Genomic DNA, 14,043 nt, shown 5'->3' with positions numbered 1-14,043 from the left:
CTTGCCATTTTCATTCCATTTGATTTGACCAAGAAAATTTGAATTAAATTTGCAAGTCAAATGACAGGAGACATTTCTCAAAAAGGCATAATATCTACTGATCTTCTTTTCATCTATTCCTTTGTCATAAACATTTGTCTGGCAAGTGCCTTGATTAACTCTGGCTCCTTGTTGCTTTTGCTTGCATGTAACAGGATAAACAAAGCCATAACTCCATGATTTCAAATAAATGGGACCTAGACCAAAGTAAACTTTCTGCATCAGGGCAACAACAAGAGATGAACTACACTGAAACAAACAGAGAATTTAGATTTGCCTGCTTTCTTTTATCTGGAAGAAAAAATAGACAATGGGGAAAGAACATGGGATATTTAAATAATAACAGCAATAATAATGGCCAAAGAAAATAAATAGAAAGAAGGAAGGAAGGAAGGAAGGAAGGAAGGAAAGAAGGAAGGAAGGAAGGAACTTAGGACTGTGGGGAAAATTACACAAAGAGAGTTGAAGAATTATCCAGGTAGGCACCGCCTGTCTCTTCAGATAGACTTTTTAGTTTTTCATGGAGTATGCATATAGAATTAATAAGTGACCATAGCACTATCTAGTGTGCTGAGGCTGCTATAACAAAATATTTCAGACTGGTGGCTTCAACAACACAATTTTATTTCTTACAGTCCCAGAGGTGAAGAAATCCAAGATCAAGGGGTAGGCAAGATGTGTTTCATCCTGAACCCTCTTCTTTTGGCTGCTTATAGGTGGCCACCGTCTCCGTCTCTCTGTGCACTCCGTAAGACGTCGTCTTTGTTTGCCCACAGGTGGAGAAAGAGAGAGCTCTCTGGTGTCTCTATATTCTATAGACACCAATTCTATAGTATCAGGGCCCCACCCTTACAAACTTCCTTAACCTTAATTACTTCCTTAGAAGCTCCATCACCAAATATAGACACACTGGGGGTGTGTGTGTGGGGGGTTAGGGTTTAAACATATGAATTATTGGGCTACACAAACTTTCAGTCTATAATAAACACTTACTGACTTATTTGCTAAAGGAAACTTTTCTTATAAGGATATTAATGTTCTATGAGAAAATATCCTTTGATTTCCAATTCCAAATGATTCAAAGGCTGAATATCAAGAATCAAAGAGGAGGGCTTCACTGGTGGCGCAGTGGTTGAGAGTCCGCCTGCCAATGCAGGGGACACAGGTTCATGCCCTGGTCCAGGAAGATCCCACATGCCGTGGAGCGGCTGGGCCCGTGAGCTATGGCCGCTGAGCCTGCGTGTCTGGAGCCTGTGTGCTCCGCAATGGGAGAGGCCACAACAGTGAGAGGCCCGCATACCAAAAAAAAAAAAAAAGAATCAAAGAGGAAATTTCTCCTAGACTCCTCAGTAGAATTCTGATGTGCACCTCTTTAAATGATGGTATTTAAGATATGTTAGAGCAATTTTTCTTCCCCTCTGAGCCTTCTCTACGTAAATATAAGCAACCTCAATTTATTGCTCATGTTACATGATATGAGGCATGTCCAGGGAAAGACTTGGAAACCATCAATATTTCTTTTAAAATTCCATATAAGACCCTGGCTATATATGCTTTCCAACAGCCTGAAATTGATTCTTCTCACTGACTTATTTTGAACTACATATAACCCCCCGTGACAAAATAACATGAACGGAAATAAATATGAGCCCCACAAAATATGGCTAATGATTACTTCTTCATTTATTCAGCAAATATTTGCTGAGTATTCATTATGCATCATAAATTGGTTATTTGTTACTTGGAAGTTCCCTAGTTTATTTCTGTATCCCCAGGGTCTATGATATCCCCATTATGATATCATTTCTTTGTGGTAAGTGTTCTGATGAAAATAAAAAGGTTTTTAGAAGATTACATAACTAATTTATCTGAGGAGACTGGGGACAGCTAGTAAAAGAAAATTTCCCCAAAGGAGTAATATTTAAGCACAGACATAAACAATGCATAAATTTTAATAATTCAAATTAGGGCTGAGGAGGGATAGAGAGATTATGAGACAGAAAAAAGAGCAAATATGAAAGCCCTGAGGACAGAAAATCCTTAACTCAGAAAAGACCAGGAGGGCTGGAACAAAGAGAGAAAGAAGAGTGGCAAGACCAAATAAAAGTAGGTTAAACGATGTGACTAATGTTGTCATTAGTCAACAACTAATGTCAACAACTAATTGTCAACAACTAATGTTGTTCTGTGCCAAGTCCTGTGCTGGAGACTGAGACTAGAGCTGTGACTAAGGCTAGTCTCCCTCAAGGGGCTTAGAGTTTAGTGAGATAATGCACACATTTTATTGAATATTATCTATTTGTCTTAATATTATCTATAATGTCAAAACTGTTGCATAAGAATTCTAAGCACTTAATTTTAAAATGGCTGCCTTTGTTAACAGCCTCTAGCACTTTCCAGTAAAATTACAACAAATGCTCTGGAATAACAAAACGACAAAACTAAGAATACAAGTAACTATTTTTATTCAAAATTAATCTGTTGTCAGAATCTGAAAGAAATTTCATGCATAATGGCATAACTGTAATGTGCTATCTGAAAGCAAGCAAGCCCATGCACCTACTATTTACCTGGTCCTTTCTTTACTATTTATTTGATATATACCTTGTATTACTCAGACAAGGAGTAAGGAATGCAACAAACCACTACTTTAGGAATATCGTCATTTGAAGTATGCCTGGTGCTATTTGTCCACTTTAACTCCCCTTCATGATCTTTCCTTCAACAGTTGGTCATAAACAGAAACAAATGGGTGTGGAGTATGAAGCAAGGTTTTTAAAATAGAGTCATTCATCCTCCTTGTTGTAAGGCTCATAAGCAAAACATTCCAGGAGGATGAGAAAACAGGAAAATCTGTAACTGAGAAAAATAATAGGGAATACAAATATTTAAATATTTCACCTACTGAGAATATCAGAGAAGTAGGTGATAAGGTTATGATACGTTCCTATCTCAGTGCAACTCAACTGCACTATATGGGTAGCATATCCATGGACATTAGTCTATTGACCTGGATATTCATCCACCCTAGAGAATGCCAAATGCTTTTGGTCCATTCTCTTCTTAAATAGATCTTGGCACAATATCTTTCTATCTTTTGTCAAATTCTGTCATTATATACTCAAATTCAAAAGATTTAATTTTTTCAAAAAAATCAATGGTCATTTCCTCTTTTTGTTTCATATATTTTTTAGTTTTAGAAAATGTCTGTGTTTTCTCTAGTAAATCATTATCAAGTATCCTCTTATATTGGGTATGCTCAAAAAGAAAAATAAATAAATGCACTAAATATAATAAGTAAGGGAAGAAGCCATAAGGACAGAACAGGTTAGGTTGTAGAGAAAACAAGATGATATAAAATGGAAATGCATGCACATATGAAGGACTGGAAAGAAGATTTTTAAGTAACACAATAATACAATTGAAGCCAAGTTTAGAGGTAGTGAACAGCTAAGTTACTATCCTTGATATGACTGCCTTTTCCCTTTGCATCATTGTAAAACAAATAAAACCAAAGAAAAAATTAAAAAGAAAGAAATGAGAGTGCACTTTTACAAAAAGTGTCTTCAAATAAACACCATCAATCATCTTAGTGTTCAAAGTCAAAAGCTATTTTCTCTTTTTTAATATCAAGAACAAGGTACAGGTGTCTACCATAACTTCTTATATTCAAAATTGTATGTGGGGTTCTTGTTAGTATAGTTAAGATGAAAAACAAATTAATACAGGCATTTAAAGCTATAAGTATCTCTCTAAGCACTGCTATAGCTGCATCCATGACTTTATGATTGACTGCATTTTCACTTACATTGTCTCACATTTTCAAAATTCCCTTTTGATTTCTTCATTGAATCATTGGTTATTGAGGAATGCATTGTTTAATTTCCACATATTTATGAGTTTCCCAAAATGTTTTACATTATTGATATCTAATTTCATTCTATTACTGTCAGAGAATGCACTTTGTATTATTAATACTTTGTATTATTTAGTTTATGCCTAACCTATAGTATACATTGCAGAATGTTCCATGTGTACTTGAGAAGAATATTTATTCTGCTATTTGGGTAGAGTGTTGTATAAATATGTTAGGTATACTTGGTTTATACTGTTGTTCAAATCTTCTATTGCCCTATTTATTTCTGACTAGTTTTCTTATCCATTACTGAAAGGAGAATACTGGAATACCAAACCATTACTTTTGAATTTCTAGTTATTATATCCTCAATAATATATTACGTATGCATTGTGTTATACAATTGCTTTTTAAAAGTTAAGAAAAGAGAAAAACTATGCATTTATACTGTCTTTGATAACTACATAATTACTTTTCCTGATGCTCTTTGTTTTTAATGTGGAGTTGAATTACCATCTGGGGATATTTGCTTTTCAGTCTGAAGAACTTCCTTTCCTGTTTCTTTTAAGACATATCTGCTGGTGACAAATGCCCTCAGTTTTTTTGTAATCTGGGAATGTCTCTATTTCATTTTTTTTAAAGATAGCTTTGCTGAATATGTGATCCTTGGTTGAAAGTTTTTGCTTTGAGCATTCTGAATGTGCTAGCCCTCTTCCTTCTGATGACCATTATTTCTATAAAGATTTAGTTGTTAATCTTATTGGGGTTCCCTTGGAAGTGATGAGTCAATTTTCTCTCGCTTTCAGCATTTTTTTTTCTGTCTCTTTGTGTTTACGTTCCTGATGGTTGTTGAGCTTTCTGAATGTGGAGACTAATGTTTCCAAAATTTTTTGAAGTTTTCAGCCATATTTTTTCTTTTCCTTTCTTTGTCTCCTAGTATTTTCATTTCAGGTATATTTGTGCACTTAATGATGTCCCACATCTTTCTGAGGTTCTCTTCATTTTTCTTCTTTCTTTTTTCTCTATATTCTTCTTCAGCTTGCATATTTTCTATTGATCTATCTCCAAGTTCACTAATGCTTTCTTTTGCCAATTCAAATTTAGAGTTAGTAATTTATCATTTTAGTTATTGTACTTTTCAACTCCACATCTTCCATTATGTTCTTTTTTTGATATTCTCTATGATATGACATTGTTATCACTCCTTCATTTCCTTCTTTAAAGGTTTACTGTAGTTCACTGAACATGTTTACAATGGCTCCTTAGAAGTCTTTGGTTAATCTGATACCTGTTTGCTCTCATGGACAGTTTCTTTTGCCTGCTTTTTTGTTTTGTTTTGTTTTGCTCTAGTTTATGGGTCATGCCTTCTTGTTTCTTTGTATATCCTGTAATCTTTTGTTGAAGACTGGACATTTTTAGAGAATATATTAGCAAATCTGATATTGACTTTTTACTGAAGGCCTGTTACTGTAATTTCCTTGTTTATTTGTTTAATGATCGGCTAGATTACTTTAGTAAAGTCTACTTCCCCTCTGCAGTGTTAAGCCTCTAACGTTTCACTTCAGGGGATCCCAGTCTTGGGTATGCCCACAGTCACCCTCGAATGGCAGTGGTTTTGGCAGGGTTTACTGTCTCTTTCCCTGACTACACCCAAGTTGCTATACTCCACTGATTGCCAGATGATTTCTGTATTGTTTTTAATTTGGGGCCCTAAATTGTTCTACAGACTAATCCAACCCAATTTGGGCTCCTTCAAAAGGGTATTTCCCTTGGCAAGTGTTTCAGATTTGTTCTGAACCTGGCAGGCTCCTCTGCCTCTCTTTCCTGGGTTCTTTGCTTCTCCACTGAGGCAAAACTTTGAGCCACTGGCTTTGGAGCTGAATTGGAGACTATGCTGGGTTTCTCCGAGTGACGCCTCTACTTTAGGAGCTGGGCACTTGATGCAAGGGAACAGCAGCCTCAAGTCTTTTGGGCTTGGCTCTCCCAGTGTGAAACCACTGCTTTACAGTCCAGGGCAAGCACAATTGCGGCCCTGTATTCCCTGTGAAGCCTTGCCAAGGTACAGCCTCTGTTGCACAAGTATAGGCTGTGAAGAAGAAAGGAGCCCCTCTTCTTGGCCATACCGATTCAGAATTTAGTTGATCAATAGGTAGCTAGGAGCAGGGTGAGAACTGGCAACACCTTGCCCTCCAACTGCTAGCTGGGGTGGGGTGGGGGGAGCCCTGTGTTCTTGGCTGAACCAGTTTGGAGTGGAGTTTCCATCTCGCAGAGCTGAGAGAAGGGATGAAGGAACTAGGTTCTGGTTGACAAACTACATTCTCATCATTCCTACCAGACTCTAATAGATTTTCTTGAATAAACATTTCTGCATTTGCTGCTTGTCTCCAGGACCATTTCCAGAGACACTAATTTTTTTAAATGTTATTTTATAATTCTCCCCAGTTCCACTGGGAAGCAATTCCATGGAGTTCCTCATATTATCATGCTCCTCACACATATCTCTGTGTTGAGATAAATTTTTATAAGTAAAAAAAAAGGTTTAGAAGTTTACTAGAATTAAAATCAATGCATAAAACAATCAGATGAACAATGAGATGAAAATATAATTTTAGAAAGGTAATATTTACTAAAGAAACAAAGTACATGCAGTACTAATAATAAGTGTAAAAAATATGTGAAAATCTCTTGTAGCCAAAATAAAAACGTTTTAACATATATTAAAGAAAATAAAGAAACCACGATATTGGTATAGAAGACTAAACATAATAAAGCTGTCAGTTCTCTCAATTTATTTACATCTTAATATAATTTCTACTAAAACTCTTATAGGAATTTTCATGGAACTTGATAATCTCTTCTATATTTGTCAGAGATTAGCAAATGAACAAGTATAGCTGAAATATTCCTAAAGAAGAACACGACAGGGGAAAATACCCTAACAAACATCGAGATTTATTACAAATTTTTCATACATAAAAAGCATGGTATTGATGCAGGATTAGAAAAACAGAGCATTGGAACATGATAGAGAGCCTAAAAGGATGAAGATGCAAAAAAATTTGATTTGTGAGAGACTGAGAATTGAAGATCAGTGGGTAAGGGATAAGTTACTCTATAATTAACCTTGGAAAAATCAATAATCAGTACAGAAAAAACCAATTCCATACAATTGTTTAAATGTGAAAGGTAACATTATGAGAACTAATTTTTATATAATTAATAATTTAAAAAATAAGGCTAAATGACTAATCATTAAAGAGATGGATAAAACTGACTACATTGAGATTAAAATTTTAATAAAATGAAAAGGCATATGTTTTAAAGAAACAAACCAGAACTTTGTTAAAGATATTTGCAACATGTAGATTGAAAGAAACATGTATTTCAAATACATGAATTTGAAGTGTGTGAAACTGCTAATATTCAATGTTTTTTTGAGTGTTAAAATAATGACAATTCAATTTGGCCTAATGAAATAACTAAATAATTAATAAATGCAAGTTCCAATCAAAAATATGGTAAAAAATTAATAGGCAAATAGGGAGTTGACTTTGCCTGGAAGTAGCAGGTAAATTTTAGCAAAAATGACTCATAGACTCCCTTTACTCAGTCAATAATTTTCTTTATATAGAAAGGGAGTAACACGTACAGATACCAGGAGTAGTAAAAAAATGAGTATGAGTTTGGTCTTAGACCCATCAATGCTTTTCTAAGTAATAAAGGAGATGGTTTTGTTCTGCAATGAGTAATACTCCTGCTGCAGTTTCTAAATTATCATTATAGTTCGTTTTAAAGAGCGAATATGCAAAGATAGTTTCTCATATAAATAATGTTGACCACAGAAAGACAAAAGCCTCGTTGTAATTTTATTAATTGCATCTTGAAGAACAATTCCCATCTTCTGTTTTGAACTATGGTATACGAAATCACCCACAAATGTTGCTTGTACTAATTTTAACTGTATTCAGTCTTGTCACACACTTTCTGGAAATGTAACACAGCTATATATTCTGTATCTTTTTTGAGATGGTGTTCTCCTGCTTTTAGCTTAGTGCTATTTCCTTCTATGTCATGGAAATAAAGATGACTAGATCATTTGGAATACCACTGCTTACTTCCACTAGAGACTTCTTTTCACCCTTCAAATTACTAAATAATGAGGCACAACCAGCAATCATTTAGAAAAAAAAAGTTAACTCAGAGTTTCTTTTTCTTTTCTCTTTAACTGCTTACTAGCAAGGCATTGTAGGTCCACATATATCTTAAAGCAAAAACAAATATAATTTATACATTTATTTTAGGGAATGTCACTTTTTTTTGAATTCTGGTATAGTACTATATGGTTCAGAAGATTTAACACATTTACTTAAAATCACTTGAGTGGAATATCTATTCATGTATTTGTGTATTCTGGAAACCAGTAGGACACTGATGACCAGGAACTGGACAGCAATGGTTTGGAATGCCTGCCTTAATATGCAACAACGAGGTAGACAAGAGTTCTGGGGTCTGCAAACTTGCCAATATTTGAAAAAATCCCAACTGAAATAATCATTTTGCCCAAATTGTACTGCACACATTAACCAAAGTTATGTTTATTTGCTTTTGGCTGGAATATCAGTGTGAAATAATCAGTGTTCCCATGTTGAATAGACCTATGTCTTTCATTAATCAAAATGAGAAAATAGATTAATAATTTATATATATATACATATATGCACACATATATAGCTATAGTTCATGAGATAGGGATGAGTGACAATAAAGAGTTCATTTTGGGGGTGAAATTTTGAGAACAATAGCGCTACCACGGGACCAATCACTTCTCACTGGCCAGTTCTACATCGAGCTGAAGTATGCCATTAAGTATTGCTTAAATGTCCTTAAGTGTTGCTCCAGATAACCAATATACATTTCCATATGATTAATTAATACATTAAAAATGGACCACCTGCTCCTATGACTTTTCATCACTTAATTCTTACTTGTGTAACCACTAGAGGTCTTCTCTGCAGAATTTTAAAATATGTGGCATATCTCCTCCAATTGGCAGTAAATGGGACTTTTGTTATGTGTTAGTGTAAAATGCTCTAGAGCATGAGTAAGTGTTTTTAGGTATCTGTGAGAGTCAAATGCATTGTTTTGTATGCCATACTGTCATATAGTCTACTTTTAACACAAAGCTTCTCAAACATGACTTTCAAATGTGATGAAACTCTGTCACGTTTGCATTATCAGGACAAATGAGAGAACATTAAACTTATTTATGGGGACTTGGGGTAATTTGTGTCTTCTAAAAGGACACTTGAAGATCATTTTTGTAAAAGAAATCTTTTGCATTTACAAGGTGGTGGTAAAACTCCATTAGTTTATCCTAGACCAAGCTCACTGAACCTGTTAGGGTGTGGATGTTTTGGTCCATGCCAACTGGGAAAGTGGGAAAGGGGAGAGGGAGAGAGCTGGAGTGGTTCAGTGGAGTTGGGATTGTCTTGAGGCTTGCAGAGGATTTATGAACTAGAAAAACAAGTGTTGTTTGGGCAGCCGTTTTGAAATGATGCAAACTATTGTAATTTTCACTTTTTCCAGATAATTCCCTCAGCATTTTGGCAAAGCATAATGGATTCAACCGCCAGAAGCAAGAAGTCTATCTTTTACCAATCATAATCAGTGATAGCGGGAATCCTCCTCTGAGCAGCACCAGTACCCTGACCATCCGGGTCTGTGGCTGCAGCAGTGATGGTGTTGTCCAGTCTTGTAATGTTGAAGCTTATGTACTTCCGATTGGACTCAGTATGGGCGCCTTAATTGCCATATTAGCATGCATCATTTTGCTGCTAGGTATGTATTTTCTTCATAGCCGAATGGTCACCATTTTTCTGGTTCATAAATGACTGTAAAGAAGGACAGAAAACCCTAACCCAGCCTAGAAAACCCTAATTAGCATTCTTTGGAAGAAAAATTCCTTTGTATATACTTCTCCAAGCTTTGAGGTCACTAAGAGAAGGGAAAAAAAAAGAATTGTAATAGTAAATATTCAATTGGAGAGAACTATTCAGTGCCTTTTTTAATCCCATCACTGGCGAAAAGACTAAGCATAATGGTGGTGGAAGTGGGGATGGACCTTTATGTGGTTACAACAGCAACTATTACATTAGAAGGCCTCCAGATCTTCTGATACACGCCAGTTTACTTCAATGGGGGCAAACATATGTCCAAAATACTCTTTTATCTAAACAATGTATAGATTGGGTTACTGAGTCCATCCAATCACAAAATTTGGCAAGATAAAAACAAACAAAAAAACCCCAAGCAAACAAAAAATACATTTTCTTCAAAATTGCATTGTTTCTCAGATATTTTTCTTGATACTACAATCAAATTTAGATGAAGATTGCAAAATAAGAAAAAGTTTTTGTAACTTTTCTACTAAAAAATCCAATTATAAAAATGAGATTAGACAGTAGGAAGACACACAAAAGGAAAGTTATATCTTATCCTGCCCTTAGATGAAGGTTATGTCAGTTTTTACCTTCCTGGTTACATCTGTTCTGTTCACCCAGTACCCTGAGTTGATCATCGTTTCCTGCCACATTTTTTTAATGTCATTAGCCCAAGTTTGGTGTGGCTGATCTGGCTAGTTTTTTATGTGTTCCTCTCCCTTCCCCGACCCGTAGTCCTACCTTACCAGATAGTGGAGTGCTAGCTTTCATACAAGAGAAGAAGTTGCCCATGCAAAGTTGACATTCACCTTAATGTATCATTTCATCTGTGAATGGACATTATTTTATTGGAAAGAGTCTTGAAGGACTGATTTTTAAAAAACACAAAATGTACTGAATATGATCTATTCAGCTCCTTTTTCTTTATAGAAGAGGGTCATGGAGCCAAAAAGTATTGAACAAACTGCCCAAGACACACAGCAAGTTAGTTATGCTATTGGTGCTGTTTCCCTTTTTGGGCCGTTCACTCTAGAGCTCCTAACGGTATTAAATGTAGCTTTCACCATAAATAGATGCAAACTTGTGCTTTTAACCCAGCTTCTTCATCACCATTTAATAAACAGAAGCAACCTGGAATAGTATTCACTCAAAATTCAGTGCTCATACTTCAGAAAGGTATTTCACTTAATTCCCAAGTGAATGCATGAAAGGTACGTGCTCAGTAAGTTTTTAAATAGCGCCCCTCTCTCTTAACATACACGATGCGTTGCTTGTGAAATTATACCTGAGTCTGACTAATCGCTATTTTGTGTTTTTCCTGTAGTCATCGTGGTGCTGTTTGTGACTCTGCGGCGACATAAAAACGAGCCTTTAATTATCAAAGATGATGAAGATGTGCGAGAAAACATCATTCGCTACGATGACGAAGGAGGAGGGGAAGAAGACACGGAGGCTTTTGACATTGCAACTTTACAAAACCCAGATGGAATTAATGGATTTTTACCCCGTAAAGATATTAAACCAGATTTGCAATTTATGCCAAGGCAAGGGCTTGCTCCAGTTCCGAGCGGTGTGGATGTGGATGAATTTATAAATGTGCGGCTACACGAGGCAGATAACGACCCCACAGCCCCACCGTATGACTCCATTCAGATTTATGGCTATGAAGGCCGAGGGTCTGTGGCCGGCTCCCTCAGCTCCCTGGAGTCCACCACCTCAGACTCAGATCAGAATTTTGACTACCTCAGTGACTGGGGTCCCCGCTTTAAGAGACTGGGTGAACTCTACTCTGTCGGTGAAAGTGACAAAGAAACTTGACAGTGGATTATGAATAAATCAGTGGGAACTGAGCATTCTGTAATATTCTAGGGTCACTCCCCTTAGATACAACCAATGTGGCAATTTGTTTTAGAGGCAAGTTTAGCACCAATCATCTATAAACTCAGCTACATTTTAATGTTGAACCAAAAAAGTAATAATAAAAATAAAAAAGTATGTGTTAGGAGGTTATAAATCTTGTGGAGTGTGAATTAAAGTATGTGGAGTGTCTAGAAGTCTTTGGATATTTGATATTTACCTGACCACCACAAAGATTGGGATCCTGGCTCGTCCTTAGAGAAATGGTTTAAAAAGAGGAAAAAATCAAACTTAAAAAGGTGCTTTCTTAGAAAAATGGACCTGCAAGAAATTTGCTACTGATATGTGTCTTCTGCAAGGATTTTTATAAACGCAAATGGTTTTTTCCCCTTCACCAATAAGGATCCCGCCACAAATGATAAAGCAATACTTGGTCTGCTGTACACTCTGACTTTTTGGAGCTTTGGGAGGCCTCCTAGATTATATGGTACGGTGACCACACCTTGTACATAATTGTTGGCCCCATTCATCAGAGACTGAATAGCATCTTTAAATATTGTGTCGAGCCTTAAAATATTCACATGTTTGTAATCCATTCCAGGGTGGGGACTGCCAACTCAATAGTGGGAGGAGAGAAGTCCCATTCAAACAGGCTTGTTCTCTGGAAGCAGGATTACTCATTCCCCCCGGTTCATCTTCTCCCACAAGGACACAAAGATAAACTGTGTCACACAGTGGACTACATAAGAGACAGATGATTTTATTGCTAGCGCGTGAATTTATTTGTTTAATCCTCGAAATAAATATTTTATTGATGTCCATTAATGCTTTTATTTATTAAGGTTGGTAATCTATAGATTAAGGGACTATATGAAAAAAAACCTAAATTATATCCATTAATAATACTTTAGATTGTTTTATATAAATATATATACAATGAATGTTTAATACATGTACATTTTGATGAGATGAGTATGGCAGGCAATATTATCAAAAGGGAAGCTAATAGTCTCCTTAGAGTAGAAAGTGTTATTGTGACTGGTGATGGCAGGAACAGCATTTTCCCAGAGAAACTTTTGGACTGTTTTCTATTTTGTTCATAATCCTAGTATTTGGTGTTTTTACTACAAGCACAAACATCTGAAAGTATACTGATTCATGTGAATATTTAAACTCTAGACTTTTAGATGCCTACATAATGCCCTGCCCAATAAACATGCTTCAAGTTGCCTCCACAGTTTTAGAGCAGGAACTGATTTGTACATAATTTTACTGCTTCTGTTTTTAGCACTTCTCTCCCTGATCTTCATGGTGATGCACAGAATGTCTTAGACTCCAAAAGAGAACAGCACTAGAAGATGTGAGCATATTCAATTTTTAATGCAAACCTGCCATTTAGGAGTAGAAAATGTATGATAAAACTCAAGTACTACATGCAGATCATTTTAATTTTCTACTTTGCTTTAATGCAATATTGTTTATTTACTCCATGTATTGTATTCAGAGAAACTCCTGTATTGTTTCCTACTTTGTGAAATATATTTTTATAAATACCTTTGTTGTCATCACTTTTTTTTCCCATCAGATGAAGATCGATTAACAGAGTCATCAACTCTAATTAGAATTCTAGAACGTTCAACTAAATTATCATAAGGCTCACTTTTATTTGTAAGTCTTCATTATAGAGAACCAGAAATGAGAAATGGTTTGGCAATGATCACACAGCAAGATACCAACAGGGACATTAAAGAAACACAGTGTATGTAAAGGCTAGTCCAGCTGTGCCAGTTGGGTCCTCCTGGAAGCAAACGCTAAATCAGAGTTAGGAGTAAAAGATAAAAGAGAAAGGAAACAGGATTGAGCAGGGAAAGTTTTCATACAGGAATGCAGATTTTAAAACTTGTAAAAGCAGAGAGATTAGGAAGCAGGATTTGACAAGAGAGCCTTAGACTGCAAAGCAGACCTGACAAATCTTTGCAAGGCAAATCAGGGATTTTAATGGAATCCTGTTAAAGGAGTCTCTCATTGCGAAAAAACAGACTCTAGGTACTTCCCTGGTGGTCCAGTGATTGAGAGTCCACCTTCCAATGCAGGGGGCATGGGTTTGATCCCAGGTCAGGGAACTAAGATCCCACATGCCGCAGGGCAACTAAGCCCGTGTGCCCCAACTAAAGAGCCCGTGGGCCTCAATGAAAGATCCCGCAGGCCAAAACTAAGACCTGATGCAGCCAAAAATAAATAAATATTAAAAAAGAAAAAAAATAGACTCCAGTTGCCCTGCCATCTCAGTCATTGGCTTGGGGCTGCCTGAGAAAAGTATGGCTTTGGCTAGAAAACCAAAGGCACCAACTT

At 36.1% G+C, this 14,043-nt stretch overlaps 1 protein-coding gene across 1 annotated transcript in view; it reads left to right on the top strand.

Moving 5' to 3' along the window:
* Positions 1–13,213, top strand: part of CDH8 (cadherin 8) — a 172,668-nt gene extending 159,455 nt beyond the window's left edge. The window contains exons 8-9 of the mRNA XM_089902478.1: positions 9,482–9,733; positions 11,159–13,213. Of these exons, the coding sequence (XP_089758604.1) occupies positions 9,482–9,733; positions 11,159–11,652 (746 nt within the window). The 3' untranslated portion in view covers positions 11,653–13,213. The remainder of the gene's footprint in view (positions 1–9,481; positions 9,734–11,158) is intronic.
* Positions 13,214–14,043: the final 830 nt, after the last annotated feature.

The sequence above is a fragment of the Delphinapterus leucas genome, chromosome 20 (assembly GCF_059928025.1).
Source record: "Delphinapterus leucas isolate spDelLeu-1000000601 "Yukka" chromosome 20, BTC_Dleu_Yukka2, whole genome shotgun sequence".
NCBI classification, from domain to species: domain Eukaryota; kingdom Metazoa; phylum Chordata; class Mammalia; order Artiodactyla; family Monodontidae; genus Delphinapterus; species Delphinapterus leucas.
This window is presented reverse-complemented; position numbering and strand designations above follow the sequence as displayed.